Source organism: Poecile atricapillus, chromosome 1 (assembly GCF_030490865.1).
Source record: "Poecile atricapillus isolate bPoeAtr1 chromosome 1, bPoeAtr1.hap1, whole genome shotgun sequence".
NCBI lineage: Eukaryota > Metazoa > Chordata > Aves > Passeriformes > Paridae > Poecile > Poecile atricapillus.
This window is the reverse complement of record NC_081249.1, coordinates 146,708,193-146,730,683: the sequence shown is the minus strand read 5'-3', so window position 1 is coordinate 146,730,683 and position 22,491 is coordinate 146,708,193. Positions and strand designations below refer to the sequence as shown.

The 22,491-nt window shown below is 37.0% G+C and overlaps 1 protein-coding gene across 9 annotated transcripts in view; it reads left to right on the top strand.

The window, feature by feature from the left end:
- PCNX1 (pecanex 1) overlaps nt 1-22,491 on the top strand; it is an 89,073-nt gene that overhangs the window by 5,780 nt on the left and 60,802 nt on the right. For 6 of the 9 annotated variants that reach the window (XM_058850125.1, XM_058850043.1, XM_058849795.1 and 3 more), the window contains exons 2-6: nt 2,297-2,505; nt 8,431-8,536; nt 11,173-11,218; nt 12,080-12,169; nt 13,873-15,573. In XM_058850125.1, coding sequence (XP_058706108.1) covers nt 2,297-2,505; nt 8,431-8,536; nt 11,173-11,218; nt 12,080-12,169; nt 13,873-15,573 — 2,152 coding nt within the window. Of the gene's footprint in view, nt 1-2,296; nt 2,506-4,209; nt 4,267-8,430; nt 8,537-11,172; nt 11,219-12,079; nt 12,170-13,872; nt 15,574-22,491 lie in introns of those variants that run through there. The other 3 variants (XM_058850377.1, XM_058850300.1, XM_058850213.1) reach the window with 2 other exon arrangements.

The window sequence follows — 22,491 nt, the reverse complement described above, 5'->3', positions numbered from 1 at the left end:
GACAGAGTAGAGGGAAAAAATTGATGAGCTCTTTAGACAGAAAAGGTACAGGCATGTTTTCTAAATAGTAACGGTAGCTTTTGTTACCTGGCCTTAGTCTGACTCTTTTGGCAATGACTACTGAACACTGGGTATTGTAAAGGAGAGGAAGGTTCAAGCCATATGTGATTGGTGTAGCAGACTGCCTAGCAGGTACGGGAAGCTCGTGAGTTTTTCCAAAGTTAACAGGATGGCCCTTGCCTGCAGGGAACTGACTGTAAAGTTTTTGGAAGTAGAAGCACCTAATTTCTTGAGGAAGCTATTGTAGCTTGGCTTCAGGGATTGTAGGGATGCCATATCATTGTGGATCCCGTTTGCTTCTTGATGCTGGTTTTAAGTAGCTTGGTTTCTTCCTTAGTTGGTGCCTGGTGAGTGAATCTCTCTTTATCATGATGTTATGGAGATCAGCATGCAAAATGAAACTTAGCAAACTTAAGCGTAGTTTGCCTGGCCTACTTCAAATGTTATAGTCAGTGTTGACTTAATTTGTTTTGGAGGAAAAGGTAGGTGTTGATGGTTGTCACACTTGACTTGTTTTGGAGGAATACCTTGCTAGGTTACGAAGAGTCATCATGGTGATAAAGTTCCAGGGACATCTTGAAAAGTCAGAAGGGGAAAATGAGTAGAGAAAAAGAAAAGGAGGCCTCTCTCTTCAGCACATATGACTAGCTTAAGTCCCTTAAAATTGTTTGGCTGACTACTGTGGTTAGGTTGTGCTACTTAAAATCCTTCTAAGATTCAGGAGAATAATTTTAAATAGGACATTGTTACATTGCATAATGTTACACTATGTTGTCATCCAATCAATTTTAAATGACTCAAAATGTTTCTATGCTCTGGTTAGAGAAGAGGCATCACTGTCTTCTTCTCTGATTATTGTTTTGACTCTGCAAGATATTCCTGGGACTTTTTTATCAATGATGATTCTTCCCATGGTCTCTCTAGGGAGGTATGAAAATGAGCTGGAATTGTCCTTCAGCCATGAGGTCTAAAAAAGACAGTTCAAGCTGGATATCAGTTGTTTAATTCTGATTGTCATATGTCTGTATGTATTTTTGTATTTTGGAGGTATATCTCAAACTATACCATGAGCAGGGTAAAGGATGGTGCAGTGAAATACTTCAGAACCTAAACTTTTGTTGTTTTCATAAAAGAAATTGTCTATTTTTGGATGAATACTGAGACTTAAGATCTCATTTTGTTTAGTCACTGTCTAGGGAAATGGCAAAATTTAAAAACAGAAATAAAGTATGTTTTAGAGGGATGAAAGCATTGAAGTGAAATTTGAAGTTTAATCAGTACTTTGAACACTTCTAAATGGCTGTCAGGCTGGGCTTCATCGATACCTATTGCTGAAATGATTGATCTGTAAAAGCCTTATTTACCTTTGCAGGAGGTAACTCTTGGCAACTCTTAATTTAGACTGGAATTTCAAATGTTGAATTCAGGACTGAGGTTTTTTTATTTTATGTGGCTTATGGCTACTTTTCATGCAGATGAAAAATTTTCTTCAGAAACGTGCATTGGCTACCTTTTCATGGGCATACAATGATCTAGCACAAATCTTTGCTGCCTATGGTCTTGCAGGTTGTGTTCTACTGCGCAGTGTATGAGTCACACATGTAAGCAGCCTCTTTATGTATGCAAGTAGGAAACAGTTTGGCTTGTGTGACTGATCAGTGTCTTTTCATGCAGCAGTAGCTGTTGGAAGCTGACAAGCGAAGTCAAAACACCAGTGTTTGGTATCTAAGAGGTTTTCTCCCATCCAGCCATGCTGTCAAACTTGCATCAAGTTTTTCTGAAATGGACTTGGTGCTGTGTACTAGCCCTGAAATAAAATCTCACCCCATGCTTGGTTGGTTTTTCATGTGCTTAAAATCTTCCCATCTTTTTTTACTCATAACAGTTAATCAAAAATGTTGGGTGTCACATATGCTAATTATAAGTTTCCTAGTCTAGGTCTTGCATTTCAAAAACATGGAAGAAGAGAATGAGAGTTGAACTTGGTTCTCAAGCTTCAGTCCAACAAGTGTATTTAGCACAATGCTGTGGTGATTTAGTATCTTTGGTAGCCCAACTGTTTCTGTTTAGTGTTGCAAGACTTAACATTTTTCACACAAAGACTGTCTGTAGGTGGTGTAGCTTTGATCATCTTTTCTTTATGAAACAAACTGTTAAAATGTAGATAGTGTTCTTATGGATATTCAACCTGATGTTCATTAACTTTTTCTTACTCTTTTTTCTCTTTTTTTGAAAGGCTCTTCCTTCTTCCATGATGATAGTAGCTGTCTACTGCCCAGTGATAGCAGCTCTCTTTATCGTTTTGAAGATGGTGAATTACCGTTTGCACAGGGCACTGGATGAGGGAGAAATTGTGGAGAGGAATGCCAGTGAGCATATGGACAGAGGTGCAAAAGCAGAACAAAGCAATGTTTCAGCCAAGAGGAAAGACAGCAATGGGCCCAGGTAAGTTGTCTGCTGATGTTTGCATACTGCTTCAAATGACTAACAGTCCTGTTTTCTTCAGATGTGTAACTGGAATGGGGATTGAGATTAAACACTGAGGAATATAGATACAGATTTCTGTAGTTCTGAAAGACAATTTTTAGTCTGGTCTTGAAAAGCAGACTTATTTATATATTAGGTTTGAAATGATGGATTCACAATAATTTCCTAGTTCCTCTCCCAAAGGAGTTCAAGAACAATATTGAATATGCTGGAAACAATATAATGGAAAATGTGAGCCTATTAGGTCACTGAATGCTTAATGAACATAATTAGTACAAGTAATCTTATTTCAGTAGTAGATGTAATATTAAAAGTCTAGCTGTCAGAGACCACATACTACATGCTAGTTCTTTAATCACTGGGGGTGTGTCTGATTTGGTTTCAATTTCAGTGTTGCAAAAACAGGAGCCAGATACAATGTTTGACTCCAGTCGTAGTCTTTTTAAGGAGAATGCTGACCTGTGAATTTGGAAATTCTGGAATTGCTCTGCTCAGTAATGAAGATAATGATTCTGAAGTACTGTCAATAGGAGGTAATTCCTTTCCAGAGATCTCCTTTGTAGCCGGCGTATAAAAAACACCAGAGGTTTTCCTCCTCTGACAGACTGTTTGGAGAAAGAAGAGCAAAAGATGACTCATCAGCAAGGCCAGCTTAACCAGTTTGATCAGACTGTGGATGTGTTAGGAGCTGTAGTATCAAAGCCTGTGCCTGCCTTAGATAATTGAGGCCATCTAAAAGTTAAACTGTCTGAAATAAATCAACCTTGAGTTGTTAGCTTTTAGAGATGACCTGTCTCTTGTCTCTGAGTTTCCGGTACTAGTACCCATGAGTAGTTTTCAAAGTGAGGTGATTGGTATGCTGTCCTGACTCTTAAAAGGTTGTGTGTCTTACTGAGGAAATGTACTTGAAAGAAGCCTCTTGAGTCTGTTTATTTTGATGCTTTTAAAGAAAGGAAGTGTTAAACTGCTGCCCTTTAAAATGCTAAGCCTAGAAGTAAAAGGACTTTCCCGTGTATATATGGGGTAGCTTCTCATGTTCTAGGTTCTTGTGTGTCTTCTCTCAGCTCAGGTGTTGGCAAAAACGGTGTCTTAGATTCCTCTGAAGCTGATAGACAGTAACTTCTATCAATCTTTTATAAACCTGACCCTTTTTCCATGATGTGTTTGGCAACTGAGGCTGCTGGTTTTAATTATGACTCTGTTTAGATCACCCTATACTTTACTAAAACGGTACTCTGAGGTATTTTGGCAGATTGCTTCCCTAATTGTATCTTAGTGCTTACTCTGATTAATAAAATTCATGGAAGTAAACTAGTGGTCTGTTCTTTCTCATGCAACCTTGGTAATGCATGTTTTAGGTGTGACCTTTAGGTGTTTTGTCTGAGTGGTTTTTGGTGGGGTTTTTCTTTTTGTAGGGTATTTTTGCCATGTAGCTTTTGCTTCCAAAACAGGGGCCCAAAGTTGGTAAGGGAATTTCTGCTAGTGTTGTGAATTATTTCTGGATGTTTCAGTTCTGTTTTGTCTAGGGAGCAGATGACATGGGACGAGGTACTACATTATAAGTATTGTGAGCTCAGAAGTAGAGGTTAGTTTGATGCTGTGTGTCCTGCTTGCCAACTAAAGTTTCATTAACTTTTATATGATCCTTGTTCCCACTTTCAGGTCTCTTAACTAGAACTGGGAACAAGGTCAATGCAGAAATTACGGAGTTACTTTTTGGTAAGTGGGATGTACAGTATATACTAATCTTTGCCTGGAAGCTTACAAGAACTCTGGGGTAGCATTCAAAACAGTAGATGGGATGTAGAATGAGTGTTTAATATTGAGCTGTAACCTTCTTAGTAAGTTAAATTGGAACACTAATAAAAACCCAAACCTGTCTGGAAAGAGAACGTGTGTGTGTGTGTGTGTAGGGTTTTCTGATTTTTAAACTCTACTTCCCTAATACAAGGTGGATATAGGGGAGATCTGAGCAGAGATACTATCTTAAATATTTTCATAATCAGAATATTGGTTTTGATAGCTTAGCCTACAGCATGTGATACCAAATAAATACGCACATAGTATAGTTTACAAAGCCATCCTAGAGTTTTTACTCTGCCACATATGCACTCACAGAGACCACTTTAGATACAAATCTTAGTATATTTGCAGGATTAAGCTGTGGTTGTGTTCAGGATTCTGTTTAACTTCTAAGAACTGCTGAGGGTTTTTTTCTGAAGATGTTTATCCTCAAAGTGATGCTTCCAGGTATCTAACAAATTATGTGCTGTCATTTGTAAGCTTGCTTTAACTGCTCATTTATCTTCAGTTAACCTTTGCTTGTGGATGGGGGTTACTTTCCATGAAACTTTGGCATGTTTAAGCAAAGAACAATTTACCATTCCTTTAGAAGTGCCTTGGTTATTTTTTTTTGCTGTCCTCTTTCTAAAGCTGAAATTCTGTAGTTAATGTTTTTGAAAGAAAGTCTTAATTCAGAGAAAGGAATGTGTGTTGCTGTTTTCATACTTCAGGTGTTAGTATAGTAATGTTTGTGTGAGGTTTCATGAAAGCAAGTAGAGGGAATGTATGCTTCTGATCTTGTAGAAATACAGAAGAAGCAGTACAAGCATGATCTTTGGGTATTAGTGGACCCACATAAATAACTTAAAATGCTGAAGTCAATCCTCATTTTGGATATATGAATATGGCTTCTTGTCAGTGGCTGTTATGATTCAAAGTATCATAAGGTGTTCACCTGGTGACACTGCTGTTCCTTATCCCCATCAGCATGGGAGACCTGTAATAATGATGCTTCATAAATTTCATGTTTACTTTTACCAAGTAAAGCTAGTAGCTGGAGAATGTTGCCTCTTTGAAGTATTTACAGTCTACTTAAATATGAGCAAGAAAAATAAAATTTTAAAAAGGTGATGTCTAAAACTGTTGCCTTGCCTTTGCAATTTATTCTCCTTGCAGTTTTCTGTGGCTGGCAGTCCTGTTCTTGAGTTTAGAGTTAGTTGGTTTTTATTTTTGGCCATCATTAGTGACTCCAGTTTGGAAGAAAATTTCTCTTAATACTTGAATCTGCTCTGATAGCATTTGCAGTTCCTGCAGTGGTTCTTAGGTATTCTGAGAATGGCCTCCTGACTAGTTACCCTACTCTTTTATTGGACATTAAGGACAGATGATTATTTTCAAAGGAAAATAATAAATTCTTCCTCTGCTTTGTGCAGAAATCAACATAACTTATTCCAGATTACCGCTTGAAGTTCTGGTCTGAATGTCAGATTTCTGTAGTCAATCAGCCTAAGTCAGATTTTCAGCTTGAGTTCATGTAGACTTATGGCCTCTTTATACTTTTGGTTAGTCTTTGACATGCTGATGAGATATACCTGCAGATACTAACTTTAGTTCAGAGTTACTGATAATTAGAAATAATAGTTTTAATTTGCTTTGTGTCATCTTTGGGTGCCTCTTTCACAGAAATCTCCATTGCTGGGTGTAATTTTTTCAGTCTTCTTGATTAGTGTAGTAGCTTCACTGCAGTTATTTTGTTTGCAAACTGAAGAGTGTAACACTTGCTTTAAGGAATGAAGACAGCAAACTGTAAGAAACAGATTATAGAATTTCATATCGGGAAGGCATGGCCATAGCACTGGCATCAAGTAGGTCTCAATGTAAAGAACTCTGGATGTTGCTCAAGTCCAGGTACTTAGGCATAGAATGGTCAGTCCTAGAAATCTGTATTTCCTGCTTCTTCCTGCAGGCCATATTTGCTGATGCTTGTTACTAGCTTTTGTTCATCCATTGGTTTGTGTGTGCTATCACAGAATATAGAAGCTGTGAGTAGAGTGGCAGTGATGGATTTTGTTGTTGCTTATGCTGATATCTGATGGTTCAGTTTTAGACAAAATTGCTGTCTTCTTTGGCTAACTATCTGGTTCTATGCATGAAAGCTTATTTGCAATGAGTTATTTTTCTACTTCATAGCATGTACTTTAATCACGTGCAGTGCTTCTCAATGAATTATTCAAACAGGAAAGGAATTTCATCTTTTTGTGAAAGGCATTCTGTTAGATTTTCAGTTGTCATCATAATGTATGCTGAACTTAAACGTTGCAAGAATTTTTCAGTTTCATCTTTAAATTCATGTTATGTCTTTATATATTCTTAAAATGCTTACAGAAGGAATACTTTGGCTGAAACTGGTGCTGTATATTTTAAAATTAATTTTCCTTACCTGCCTTAGTGTGATGGATAATACTAGACCAGAGAGGGCCCTGTAAACAGCTGTCTCCAAGAGTATGGCTGTTTCATGCCGAGCTGTAACAAGATGGTGGCTTCTCACTTCTTTTTTTCATTTGCTGGAGTTGGACCATAGTTGTTCTGCTAACTAGCACCTGATTGTCTTCTAAGTTAACTTATTTTTGCTAAAATAATGTATTCCTAACTTCAAACTATCTTTTTTTTTTTTTGTCACCATGTAAGAAAAATGATGTGCTTCTTTTCTAGAGTGATTCCTGAGGTTGTGCCTTTACACCTCTCCCAGATGACAACAGCTTGATATGTCATGCTGCAGGATGAATCATGTGTCAAGTCCTTTAGTTTACAGACAATTTGTTTACAATATCCTCAAGTGATGTCCATATATTTCAAAAATTATTAGAATTACAGAATATGCTGAGATGGAAGAGGCCTATCAGGTTCATTGATTCTGATTCCTGGCTCTGTGCAGGCCGCCGTATTAAGTGTTGTTCTTACTGTGTAAGACTTTCCTAAAAGACAAATTATCTGCTAAGTAAGCCCAGCAGTGCTTTTGTCCATTTCTGTCCCCTTCTGAGGGCCTTTGTCTTTAGTGTATTTGGTCTGGCCGGAGGAGTGCTCAGCAAAATGCTGGAATTTGATTGTTGGGAAGCTGTTGTTTGTATTTGGGAAGAAGCAGAGAGGATCAGTGTCAAATTACTCTGCACTTCTGTTCGAAGTCTCCTGGATCAAGGTGCTTGAAGAGAGCTATAATGGAATAGGAAAAAGAGTGCCTCAGCTGCTTCCTCTTTGCAATTAACAATCAATGCTAGGTTGGACCCTTGTGTTCTAGTCCTCAGCTTACTTCAGACCCCACTGTCCTAATGGATGAATCTAACTTGCTTTTGTTTCATATAATATCTGCCTTTGACAAGCTGAATTCTGTTGAATTATGGTTTGATGGTGTTGCTCTAGGAAATACTTTCAAGCCAATAGTTACTGATCCTGAAAGGGTGAAATCACTAGGATGCAATGATATATATGTTGTACCTCAAAATATTTCTTGGTAGGGACTGTAAAATATCTGAAGGGAAGTTCTTTTTGAGTAGAAAGATGTGATTTGCATCCCTGGGAGAGACACCATGGCCCTGTATGTCTCTGCCTGTTCAGATTTTTTTACACATGGCTTTCTTCATTAGCCATCCTAGCTTTTGCTCCCAGATTCAATCTAAGGAAAAGACCAGGAGACCTCTCCATGCTCTGAGTTCTATGTAGTATGTTTTTCTATTGGTGAATGGGTGTTATAGTTGAACGGCTGATCCAAAAGGTACATGTCTGCACATATACACAGGGGTAATTTAATGTGTCAGCATTTTGGAATGCCTTAGAAGTGCCTAAGTTGTCACAGTTTGTGTTGGCTGGTGACAGCAGACTTGTGGCAGCAGTTTCTCTGACCGTGTATAGAGCGCTCCAGCTCAGACTGAGCTTCCTGAGTCAAACAGCCAGTGTTCATCCAATATACTGGGATATATGTGAGCCCTTGATTTTTGAGAAGGGAGAACTTGGAATATGGAATTTGGAATATGCACTCAACATAGACAAACTTTTGTTTAACTTGTGGAATAATGTGTGTTGGGTTTTTTTTAATGTTTCTCTCAGTGACCCTGGTGGAGGGATTGAGATGTCAGAGTTCATACGAGAAGCAACTCCCCCTGTTGGCTGTAGTTCACGCAATTCTTATGCTGGGATAGATCCAAACAACCAGGTAAGAATTAAAGCTACTGCAGTTGCTGCTTTAGTATTGCTAGCTTTGCAGTCTGTAGATAATGTCCTCCTATTCTTTTCCAGGGTGTTTTGGTATTTGTATTTGGTTAAACAATTTTCCTTCCTGTGTGTAACTGCTTTATTAGGAAGGCATTGCATCCTCTCAGCAGCATAGCTCTCATCCCATCTTGTACTTAAATTAGAAATGGCTAGATTTTGAAAAGGAACCTAGTGTCCTATCAGAAAGTATTCCTGTTTGCTCAGCTAGATTTCTTCTGATTTAAAAAATCAAAATGACTCAGAGTATGGTGAGCTAAGTACTAAGAACCACCCACTGTGGTGGGATTCCCTTGTTCCTTCGGGTATCTGTGAGCCATTAGATAGCTCAAGTTGTGTCTTTATCCTTATGTTCTAGCTTTGTCTTCCTCCCTTCTGTTTGTTCTGCCATTTAAAGCTTAACTGGTAAATTTCAATGCTGTATTGGAGGAGGCTTCTGTTAAGTTACCTTAGAATGCATTCACTGCTGATTATCTCTTGTAATTTGCTTTCTGCAGGTTATTATTCCTGATAGTTCAGATTTTGTGGTCAAAAAAGTTAATTTGCTAAAATATAAAGAAACATAAACTTCTAGCAACAGGAAAAGTAAAACTGTTTATTTTTTGTATGTCCTCTGCAAAATCTTCACTTTCTTGATTGTTCAGCAGGGTTGGGAAGAAAGCAATAAACAGGGATTCCTGCCAGATGGAAGTGAAGAACATGGCTTTATTACATTTTAATGTAACTTCATTATGCTCTAGTTGCCTTGAATTTCACTGGCGAAGCTGCTCTGTTTCCATATTATGTCTACTAAGTTTGTGTTCAAATTCCATAGTGTTGGATGTGCTGTTCCTTTTGTTTGGCTTGTGGCATTTAGCTAGTTGTGGCTAGTTTTTATCAATCTTTGATGAGGAAAAGTAGATTAACTGCCCAGGCTATACAGTTATGTTGATAATGAGCAGTGCAGCATCATGGTAAAGACACAGGACCTGTCTTCAAATGCCATGAAAGTCCTTGGCATGGTATTACAATATCAGGTTCTTCTAATTAGCTCTGAGCAAGCAGTAGATGACAAAGTGCAGTAGTATACTAATGTTGGTGTTTTATCTGAATCATGCTCAGTTATGCAGTATAGATACTCTTAAGAGATTTTTCTTCGTTTAAGAAAGAAGGCATTTGCTGATGTTCAAAGGAATAGGAAGCAATGGTCCGTGTAGGAAGATAGAAACATGATGCCTGGACTAGTTCTTTGACTGGTCTTTGGAAAAAATATGTTCCAAACATAAGAGTTACAATATTAAATCATGTGAAGAAGTTCAAGCTACTGTCAAAGATAGTATAGTGTTTAGAATGTATTTGTCCTAATAAAATTAGTATTCACTGGTCCCCTGTGGTTCAATGTGCAGCATCAAAAGGGAACATGAACAGTAAAGCATCTGAGTTCTGTTCAGTTTTTCTCTGTGAAGTAGCTTTTCTGTGATGATGCATTTGTGTTCAGTGACAGCATTTAGGAAAACATATTATTGAAAGGAAAAACGTTGAAGCACGACAAAATGAGTAACTAAAAGTATGTGTGACAATTGTGAAGAAAATGTTTGTTTTAAACAAACTCCTAGCTGCTTTTTTACATTACACATAAAGCCATTGTTCCTCTGTGCTGTGGCTCAATAGGATCTGCACGCATCTTCAGGTTACCTGAAATTGCTGAAAATAATTAGTAGAACTATGCTCTTTCCCCCAGAGCATACTAGGAATTTTAACTAGGAATTTTTGGAAAACATCATCCCAGTAAGTATATATGTATCAGTCAAATGGCCATCGTGTTTATGTGTTATAGATTCAGATTTTGCATTTGAGTGCTCTTCCTCTATCTCATTTTTGAGTTATTTAATTATCTGACACTTACATTGTTGTATGCTATTTATAGTTGAGAGGTTGTATTGAAAATGTTATTGAAGGAAACACCAAATTCTCTTTAGCAAGTCTGCAAAGTAATCTCCATAGGATATATTTGGAAGGGTAGATTGCAAACCTAAATAGTGAAATTTTTTGTATGAGCAGGTACCATGCCTTCTGGTTTGCCATTGAATGTGAAATTAACTGGAATAATATGTATCTTTTCACATGGGAGCAGTTTTTGGATTTAGCTTGGTGTTTACAGACAGCAAGACACTTGTTGAACAGATAAGTTTTATACTAAGATTGTGTTTTCTTTAAGCATTTTAGACAACCAAGATCACTGCATTAAATGTTCAGTTTTACAACAGCAGTTATTAGCGTAGCACTGCACTTGTACTTTCTTGCCACATTAAGTAAGGAGAATTCCTAGGTTAGAAACTTTTTAAAATCAGCATAGTAAAGTCTTCATGAGCTCTGACTTTTGAATGGAATAGTGTTGTGATGTAGTTGGGTGCTTAATTACATGACTTTTCATCTCTTTGCAGTGGAAACAGAATTTTAAGCACTATGCTGCTGGATGCTTTTGTGCCTTTAAAGACCTCTTCTACATGTATAGGCAAATGCATGTGTAGCAGTAATAGGAAATAACAATTGTTTATTTCAGGAAAGTGTACAGCTTTTTACATTATTACCTCTTTCTAGGTTGGATCTGGGTTATCTCGTCTGGGAACAGCAGCAACCATCAAAGGTGAGATTTTTAGCTACCTGAATTACCTTCCAGAAACACTTCAAGTCACTATTGCTTACTGTGTTGTTTCCAAATACTGTCTACCTTAGTCATCTTGATTATTTTTTTTTTTTTTAACCTTTTTTTGAGCAAAATACAGCATTTACTAGTTAGGGGTAGTCTTACTTGGACATGCAAATTATATGACCAGAAAATGAGGAGAGTATATTCTGGGGCTGTATTCTACTTCCCATTTAATGACAGATTTTCCCTTTGCCTACAAAACGCAGAGCCAAAGGGTTGGTTGGGATAGACTTTTTACTGTTTTGAGTTCAGTGCAACCAATTACCCTTCTGGTATTGTATATCAATGACTTTTTTGCTTCTTGTTGCTTGACATCTAGCTAAAGTATTTTTCAGCCCTTGTGAACTCCTCTAAGATGAAGAGATAACAATTTTGCATATTATGAGTATTTTCTTGCAGATTTATCCAGCCAGTGATAAGGCTAAAACAAAAATCTTATGCGAATTTTTGTCACCTTGATTTATTTTTTTTTCCCTTGCTTTCCTGATCATTACAAGTATTTTCTTAGTCTACTTCTCTTTTTTTTTTTTTTTTTAGACAACCATACAAAAAGAGATATTCCAATAGATATGCCTTGAAGTGGAAAAAAAATCTTTATTGCCATTGAGTTCTGTGGAGGATGAAATAAAGTGTAGACAATACTTTTACCTAAAAGAAATCTTGTGTTATTATGATTATGTAATTGTTAATTACCTATAGATGAAGAAATACAAGCAACAGTCTTTCATGACAACTGAGAATGTAGATGTATGTGTTAATACTTTGAGCACTAATACTCTTATTTCTTAAAATTTGCAGGTGATACTGACACGGCCAAGACCTCTGATGATATCAGTTTGAGTCTTGGCCAGAGTTCTAGCCTATGTAAAGAAGGGAGTGAAGAACAAGGTAAAATTTCTTCTCCATATTTAAACATGGTATTTTGTTACCAGAGACCCTTTGCTTAAAATGCTAAATAAATTCATGCAGTTTGTTGATACCCTTTCTTGGAGTCTATCTTGGAGTTGCCTGTTTCCTTTCTTAATTACTCAGGCTTCTGAGAAGTGTAATTTGATTGCTGATAACTTTATTCTTTGTGTGTTCCTTGTTCTGACATCTTCCATCAGGTAATAAATATTTACTGTCACCTTACTGCTGAAAGATAGGGATAGGTAACTTAACATTTCTGTGGACTGTGTCTCTTAGACTACTGGTGGCCTGGAAATAATGGACTTCATTGTAGACTAATTTGCTTTCCTTACAATTACAGACAAATGTAAATGTGGCAGGCTTTTTTAAAAAGTAAATAACACCATACAGAGCTCTATGTTCTTAGAGCTGTAGATTGCTTCCAAGATACAGGTTATCAGCTTGGTGAAATTTTTTTTTTTTTTTAAATTTTAAAAAAAATTTTTTTTTTTAATCTGTGAGGAAACTGTTAGCTTGTGTTCTGAAACAAAACAGGACAATTTTTCGTTTAGCTTCATTGCCAGGAAAAGACCTGCTCAGACTAAAACAGAGCATAAAACCAAAGGGAAATATTTGTTTGCTGATTTTCAAGTACCTGGTGATTAGGAGGAAGTTAACTCTGAGAATACCACCTTTCATTTTGCCAGTCTAATCACTAATGGGTGATTAGAGCCATTAGATGGATGATTCAATCACTACTGTGTGATTCAGTACACAAAGTGTGTTTGAAAAGGAGCATCACAGGTGGCCATGCTGTTGTAATAGGCCACAGGGTTCTGCTACTTTCAGCTGAATGATGTATAAATAAAGCTGAATAAAGCGACCGTGAAGTCTCTTAAGTTGCACGTGTTCAAATATACTCTACAGAAATTTAGCAACTGTAGAAACTTAACTTAACTTGGCCTCCAGATCTTCTATTTTTAGTGACAAAAGCAAACGGAAAAACTGACTTTTAGTACTGCCTGCAGATGGACACTCTCCGGGAGACTGCTTGTGATGGGTAACAGGAATGATTGTTTTAACCAAGTGCTAACAGTAAATCCTCAGGATTTGCTTTAACAACAAAAACCACTTCTTTTGTTTTGTTTTTTTTTTTTTTAGAGGTAGTAAAACACAGTGACTTTATAGGGAGTTTCATTATAGTACAAAAAGACCTGTGACAGTGACTGCATCCTTGCTAACTGTGAGCTTACTTGGGTAGGAAAGGTGATTTTTGTTGGGTTTTTGGTTACTTCAGTGTTAATGGGGTTTACTGTGTTTTCACTAATAGCTTTAAAGTTTGTTTACTACATGCGGGAACCAAAACAAAAGGCAGGGTACTGTTTTATAATAAAGAAACTTCGGGATATGTAAAGATACTAAGTCTGAGACACATAAGCAATAGAAGAGGTTGGGGACTTCTCAGAATTACCGTGTCTTATTATTTGCTAGGGATAAGCTGATATTGATGATTTCTTTTTTTATTTAGAAAAAAGCCTGTCAGGTTTTCCCAGGTGTTATAAAATATTTGATGAATTCATAGTACTTGCAATTGGATTTTTTAGTTCATTTACTTTGTCTGATATAAACTAACAGATTTAAAGCAAGTTGTGTAACTTACTTGAACATTCTACATGAATATTTTTAAATATATACTTATACAGATTTGGCAACTGATCGGAAGCTGTTTCGTCTGGTGTCGAACGACTCGTTTGTCTCCATCCAACCTTCATTGTCCTCTGGACAGGATTTGCCAAGGGACAGCAGTGACAAAGTGTGCCTCTCGAACAACCAGCTTGTGGACCAGTCTAAAAACAGTGCATGTGACACAGAAGTAGCTTCGCTGGTAACTCTGCATTCTCACTCCTATAGGAAGGATCATAGACCACGAGGTGTACCAAGGACTTCTAGCTCTGCTGTTGCTTTTCCAGATGCTTCACTAAATGACTTCCCCCTCTATCAGCAAAAAAGAGGACTAGATCCTGTCAGTGAGTTAGAAGCTTCCAAGCCCCCTTCTGGATCCCGAGAGTCTTTGGGTGAGAACTCTTGCATTTCAGGAGTTTTTCAATTAGATGACATTCTGAAAAGTAGCAGCCCTCAACCATTGACTAAGAGTGGGAAGAGCAAATCCTTGAAAGCAGACAAAAGTATGGACAGTCTGAGAAGCCTGAGTACTAGAAGCAGTGGTTCAACAGAAAGCTACTGCAGCGGGACTGATCGTGACACCAACAGCACCATCAGTAGCTATAAAAGTGAACATACTAGCTCAACACATATAGAAAGTGTATTATCAGAGCACGAGGAGGAGTCTCCTAGAGAAGAGAAAAAGGATGGTAAGAAAAAAGACTGTGGTGTTGACTCAGAGGATGACAGTAGTTCTACTACTGACAAAAGGACTAGTAGTGAAAGGACTGCTGTGGAAGTGAGTCCTCTGGGTGGTGTTCAAGAGGTAAAGGGTTCTAATGCGTCTGATGAGATGCACAGCCAGAAAGGTCTTGGTGCCTCTGCTTCAGAAGAGGCCAATAAGAACCCACATGCCAATGAATTGACTACACAAGCTGACAGGCCGCATGGGAAGGCTGCTGAACAAAGAGATGAGCAGAGTGAGAAAATAGCTGTGTTAGTAGATTCAAGAGCTTCTAAGGAAACTAGTGGAAAACAAAAAGAAGGAGATGTTCGACCAAAATCTTCTAGTTTAATACATCGAACAGCCTCTACACACAAGTCCAGCCGGAGAAGGACAGGAAAAAAGCGGGCTAGTAGTTTTGATTCAAGTCGGCACAGGGAATATGTTTCCTTCCGAGGTGTATCTGGTACTAAACCTCACAGTGCTGTGTTTTGTCACGATGAGGACTCCAGTGATCAAAGTGACTTGAGCAGGACATCAAGCATGCAGTCAGCTCACCAGTTCAGCAGTGATAGCTCTTCCAGCACCACCTCCCATTCATGCCAGTCTCCTGAGGGAAAATACAGTGCTTTAAAGACCAAATACATTTCTAAAGACCGTGGGGGCACGGACTCTGAAAATGCTCACAAAACCCACGTAAGCTCTGAAGGAATTAGCAAAAAAAGATCTACACGACGGACTTCTAGCACAAACAGTGCCAAGAATCGTGCCAGAGTGTTAAGCCTGGACAGTGGTACTGTAGCTTGTTTAAATGACCCAAATAGTTTAATGGCACCAGGTAACATAAAACAGTTAACCACTTCAAAATCTGATTTGGAAGCCAAAGAAGGAGAGGTGCTAGATGAGCTATCTCTGTTGGGAAGGGCTTCACACTTAGAGTCAGTCACTCGTTCTAGGAATAGCTTACCAAGCCAGGCTACATTTCCTGAAGGGGAAGAGCAAGAATCAGCAAGTGGAGGTAAGTAAATGACCTACCAGAAGTACCTTGTTGTATTTTGCTAATGAGTCTAGTATCTATGACTTAAATTAAAACTATACTTAAGCATCCTCCCTGTTTCTTCACTCTTGCCCTGAAAACTGAAAAAGTGTTTCCATCATTATCTCTTGGAAGATCTACTGAAATGGGTGTCGAATCCAAACAGCTTTTACAAAATCTATGAGTAGAGGTTCTAGGGGTTTGTTACCAGTGGTCTTCATTAATTAGAGCTGTATCTTAAAACTATTGTTTGTCATCAAATCAAACCTGCTCCATTGTACTGAGTAATATGAACTACTGCAGCCTCTCTGGCATGGCTTGAGGTGGTAACAAGAAATAAAACCAGTCCAAAACCCTTACCATGCTGTTTTAATTGTGGATTCTTACAATGGTCTTGTTACTAAGCTGAATTCTCCTAGGGAATTGATTTTTGCTGAGCCTTGCCATTGCTGGCTAGACAGTGTTATTTACTTTGGGTTTTTGGGGCTTTTTTGTCTTCATTATGTGAACACAATAACCTTCCAGCACTGGAGAGGAATGTAGTTTCCTTTTATTTTCCCTAACTATTGTTTTGCTTGGTGTAATGTGAACAATAAGCTACCTGGAGTAGCTGTTACTAATACAGATTAATAGTGGCATTTAAAACAAAATTTGGAGCTCTTAATTTTTTTTTTTTTTTTTTTTTTTTTTTGCTTGTTATAATGTTTGTTTCTTTTCTTGGTTAACTATATTGACTGCCTTAACTGGAAGGCTTTTTGTGTCAAGGTAGATAAGTGTCCTTAAAATACATTTTCAGAACAATATGGGATTGCTAATTAACTCAGTCTGACTTCTGGAATATTCAGAGGCCAATACCTGCCAGATAATCTAGATCTTTACATCTAGGTGGACAAACAGTTCATAAAATTGTATTTTAGATCAAGACAGGTATTTTTAACAAACTATAGAAAATTTGACCGTTTATATTATATAGACTGCCTAAACAGAATATAGTGGTTCATCTTGAAAAGAGGTTTCCAGCTCACAGTGAGATAATGTTTGACCAATAGTGGGGTTTTCTTTTGGTTTTCTTTGGTTTTTTTTTTTTGTGGAATTTGTTTGTGGTATGTCCCCCAATATCAACAACAGAACTGCATAAATCAGTACAATTCATTTCTAGGGAGGGAAAGAAAGTGTGCCACACTGAAATTCAGCTGTGTATGGATTATTGATCCAATTTGGCTGGTTTACAGTTAGTTCAGACCTATTTATATGCATTCACTTTACTGATGTATGCAGATTTGTTCTTTTTTTTTTACTTTTTCTATTATTCCTATTTTCAGATTTTTGCAGTAGCTTTAATAAAAGAGTCCAGGTTGCTCTTCTAGTGCTAACTCTACAAGCTAAACACTTAACACACATTCTTCCCAAGGCCCTGTTAAAGTGACAGCTCTTCATGTCTACTGAGAGTAATTTGACTAATAAAAGGTCTCCTTTATGTATTTACCATTTTGAGTCTGTGCTTTCCTTAGCACAAAATTTGATTTAATTTTGTTTTCAGTGTGTTATTACTGCTTAAATCTGTTAAGATTCCCCCTTTATGTGCAAAGGAGGATTAACATACCTTACCTTTCAGAACATGTCAGACTTTATATGTGCTTACTACTTGTCAGTAGTCTGAAAGAATTAATGGAAGACAGATGCTGAATATTATGAAATATTTTGATTGCTCTTTTGAAAAGGTTTGTCTTCCCCACCATTTCACTCAACACATTTCAAAGCAATCTTAAAGGTACGAATCTGTAGCAGCTCTAAGCAGGAAGGAAAGCAGCTTAGCTTGGTGTCATTCTGAAGATGTTAGTATTTTTAATGTGGCAAGTAGCCAAGTTCTTCTCTATGGGTTGCAGGCTGTCTTTAAGAAGCAACCTGGAATCAAGTTCTCCAGATCTCGTGACATGATATGGTGAATAACACTAGCTGTGTATTGTTTCTTCCTACCAAGAGAAAAGGAAGTATTTGCTTTATGATTGTAAGAAATGAATGTCATTCTGCTTTTTTTTTTTTCTTTTTTTAAAGCAGAACAAAATTATGACTTACTTTCCTTTAGCACTACTTAAATATTTATTCAGTCTTGTCTAGCACCAAGGCAGTAATTACATTGCATTTATCTGTTCATGATCAATCTATTCTTTCATAGTATCCTTTAGTGGTTTTTCTCTTTTGTGGGTTTGTTGGGGTTTTTCCTCCAAAATTTATAGCTTATATTACAAGTTTTGTAACATCTGTATCTTTAATTGTGGTAGTAATGAGAGAAAATGTTTTAACTCTTTAGAATCTAAGTGCTTTATGGCCAGTATTTCTTATTATGGAGATGTCTTCACCTTTTGGGCGGTTTTAAAAGACATACATGTGTAATATAAATACATGTTGTGTGTATAGATGTATAGTATTTTTGGAGAAAAATAAGAAATTATTTTATTTACTTGTTGCAGGTGATTTACAGAACAAACTTGGTTTGGATTTTCATAAGACCAGAGGATGTTGGTTGGATGTGATTTTTAGAGGTAGTCTGGTCCAGCCTCCTGCTGAAAGGATTATCTTATAACTTTATACAAATATTTTTAAATGTCTGTGATTGCTTATGATAACTTCCTGAAACAAATAATTAAAAGATGTATACAGGATAACTAAAAACTACAGGATAACTAAAAGACTGATTTTAATACCACCTCTTCTTTTCCAGTCAGAAGCTTTCAGTTCCTGTTTTCACATATGACTTAAATCAGTAATTTTAACTTCATTTTATCCTTCAGTCTGTAGAGACTAAAAGTACATCCTTGTTTGTGTAGCTGCTAAAATATATTTTGTAATGGATATGGCCTTTACTAATCTTCCCCTAAGCAGGATGTTGTACAAACTTGTGCATATTTCACTTCTGCAGATACAGCTTAGTAGTTTCATTTCTATATTATGATGCCAGGAAGTGGTGAATGACTCACTTGCTGTGAGATAGTATGTGCATTTGAATAGAAGTTGCAATTCATTAAAATGCAGAGAAACAGCATCTGAAAATGCAGAAATTAAGTGTATGTGGTCAATGTATAACAAGAAAATGGAAGATGTCTTACAGTAGTTATCCCTGTTTGACTATTCAGACTCCAAAAGTAGCTAGTGAATTGATAAGTCATGGGTTACTTGAAGTTGCTCCTCTGTCTAGTGATATTCTGGAAATACCCCCTTTGCACTGTCTTGTGCCTGGTTTCTGTCAGATGTGTGCTGTTTCTGGTTTGCTGTTTGTAACCATTTAAAGAACCACCATAATGCTGTATATAACACAGTGATGTTTTGGAAAACTTGAGCTGGCCTGAAAAGTCAAGTGTTCTCTCCAGTTCTGTATTTACTGTAAAAGATGTGCCCTTTAAGTTGCTTCTCTGTTTTACAGCTTGCTGCAATTTAAGGTTTATTTACTTTGAGTTTGTGAGATACATACCCTTTTGTAGATAAAACTGCATGTAGTGTGATGCATTTTCCCTTCTGTGCATTGCATATCAATATTGAAGTAACAGCTCATACTGTTTTCTGTGTTTTGAGGTCTGCACTACCTCTCTATAGGCAGGCAAAATAGGGTTTTGTGACTTTGGATTACTCTTGTTTCATATGACACATGGAAACCTGTTCAGCTCTTCAGTCTGTGTGTATTTGTACATAAATGCTTAGTGTGTCTGCCTGCAATTATTACAATTCAGTTCTCTGTTACTCAGCCAATGGTCATGGCAGCTGCTAGCAATACATTACTTTTTTCCTACTGTGCTGATGTTGCACATGGTCTATGTCATGACTTGATTTGCCTGTTTTGCAAAGCTGTTCCATACTTCTGATAGCTTTAGTTTTTGCTACATTTTCCAGCAGATACAATGAATGTTATGACATAAGATGGGGCTTCTGATTTTGTTTTCTGTGTCCGCCAGTTCATGCTCAAACTACTAAACCAAACAGTTTTGCATGAGAAGTTGGAGTTTAGAAATGGTAGAAACTGAAAAATGTGTAAGATTCCTGTGATTGGGTTGCATGTATGTTGGCTGTCTCCATTTATTCAGCAGAACCCCGCTGTAACTGGACCCAGGTAAGCAGATCAGCAGTAGAAAGGGCTCATAAACATCTTATTGTACAGTCACAGCTTTTGTGTGTGAAGGTTGAGTTTTACAGATTTCCCTCTGATGCTGGATATCTTGTCATCTCAGTATAGAAGTCAGATTGCTACCTTTAAACACTTAAAGATGTAGGCAGTGTTAGGAATGATATATGAAGCTGCTTGGGAATTTCTGCAGTTTTGGAACTTACCAATGAAATAACACTTGGAAAAAGTCTAGCATCTATTAATTGTTAACCACTTCCTAGTAAAGTAAGATTTCAGTACATTTTGTGGGGACTCAATCCTGTGTTTTGTCCCCTTTCTGGTATTTATGGATAATACAGAGGCTTTCATTAGATGACTTTTGCTTGATTTGGGAAGAATGGTTCTATTTTGTTGACATGTGTTGTTCATGTATTTGCTAAGTATTCATCTCAAACAGGAGTTGAATAGGAATTTTTGGTATTGGATAAAAATTAAGCTGCATCTTCATGCTGGCTTGTAGATGTACCTGGGTTTATTGGTATGCAAATAAGCAAGGAAGTTCTAAAAACTCTTATCAGCTGTGATGGAATTGCTCACATTGCTGCATAGTGTAGCTGTGAGATAAAATTCATATATTGAAGTTGGCCACTAACTAACGATTGTTGTTTTAGTCAAGGCTGTGTAGTGCAACCATGACTTGCTGTGTATGATACACTAACACAGTATGCCACATATGCTGGAAATGCTTGTTCTGAAGATTTACAGCATCTTTTCCTTAGGGTGAATAAATCTAAACACAAAGTCAGAACTAACTTCATTAATGTCCATTATGAACATTTGTCAGCTACATGAACGTAATACTAGTTATTTGTACCCAAACCCTGGGATATAGGGTCTGTATTGGGCAGGGGATCAGATGGTATTTAGCTTTAGGTCTTTGACCTGAAGTACATCAGTATTATATTCAAGAGGTCTATGTGAGCAGCCTAATGTTTTTAGAAGTGCAATAATTCAAGTAGGAAGTACAATGAAGTAGAATAAGACTTCTAGTTTTACCTTTGGCCTTAGTATAAAAATTTTACTGTCAAGCTGGTCTGTTTGAACCAAAAATGTTTGGTTCAGAATTCAAACCAGATGGTTTTATTGTTCTGCTTTGTTTCCTCCTTGATTGTCTTTTGCTTTTCAGGTTGTTGTAGTGACTGTTTTCACATAATTGTAGATATTTCTTCAGGCTAGTTTCAGACTTACTTTTTTTCTTTTTTATAAATGCAACCACAATGTTGAAGTCCTGGGCTTTACTTTCTTTCCAGAACTGTGTGTTGTTTTCTTCTGCACTATTTTTTAGCAGAAGTTTGTAACTTGGAGATATCGCTCTGTTCTTCATTATTTCTCCTTTGATGCCCACATCTCTTTTCTTCAGAAATAGTCACTAGTGATATTTTTTATTAAATATCCACAGTAAGTTATAATACACTGAGCCAATATTTTGAGGTTTTTTTTTATCAGAGAAGTAGAAGTAATCCCTGCAGCTGTAGGTTTTAGTAAGGTGATTAACAACTGCATACTGAAGGTATGGACTGAACAGACTGCTTCTTTCTACTCGGGTAGCTTTCAAGTATGGTTTTTAATATAGTGTTAGGGCATGTGAAAATAAACTATAAATGTCTCAGCTGTGAGGAGAATGGTACTGCTAACTCATAAATGCATGTGAAGTAGCTCTCAGGTTTCAAACACAAATGAGATATAGATGCTCAATACAGAGGAGCAACATTTCAGCTGTTTGGTTTGGCAAAGTACATTCTGTCTTCGAAGAATTTAATTGCTTATTTACATTTGCAGATTTCATTGCTTATATGAGTACATGAGCTATAAACTATTAATTCCAGCTCTTGCTGAGAATGTGTAGGCTTAGTAATTAGTGATTTAAAATAGATCAGTTTCCCATTTGATAGGGTGAGAAAGGGCATGTCCAAGCATTGCTCAGGGTCCATGTACACCTTTAACCATGCTTAACCTGACTAATTTTCAAAACCATCTAGGCTTTAAAGGATGGGGGGGGGAGTGGTGTTGGGGTTTTTGGCTGTGGTTTTTTTTTCCTTTTTTCCTGGGAAGAATGTGGGAGACTTTCTGCTGTGGTAGGTTTTTCTTGCTTGCTTTCTAGTTAGACTGATTGCAGTTTTTATCCTAAGAACTTTATGGTTTTCCACATGGATACTTCACCTTTGCATTAGTTTCATACTACATCTCTCCAGGAATCTTCTTAGGAAGAATTTTTCTGTGTTTCAGAATTTATCTAAGGCACTGGATTTAGCATTTGTCTGCAGCAAAATGAAACAGTCTTACTGATCCAATAAAATTTTGACAGTTCTGCTTTTTCATGTTGTGCTTCTTAAGCTTCGATCTTCTAAGTTTTGGTTAAAGGAAGTGTTAAATAGGTGCAGGGAGATGTTTTGGCTTATTTTTATATAAACGTTCCTGTTCAGAGGAAAATATTTGCACTTTGTTTCTTAAAACTGTGAAGACTCACAGTTTTACACTACAACAACAGTTATATGGTTGTAGTGTAAAACTGTGAGTTTTCAGTTACGTTTAAAACTAGTAAAACTATAGAGGTGAGCATAAAAAGGTTCAATGTAAAGTATAATTCCAAGTGTCTGATGACAAAATTATATCCTCATGATGTTTTAAGCATCTAACTGCTAATTTGGCTCTTTTTCTAATCAGAAGTGTTAAACAAGTTAATTTTAATGCAACTGTGCATGCAAACACATACTCATTAACAGATACAAGTGTCATTATTTCTT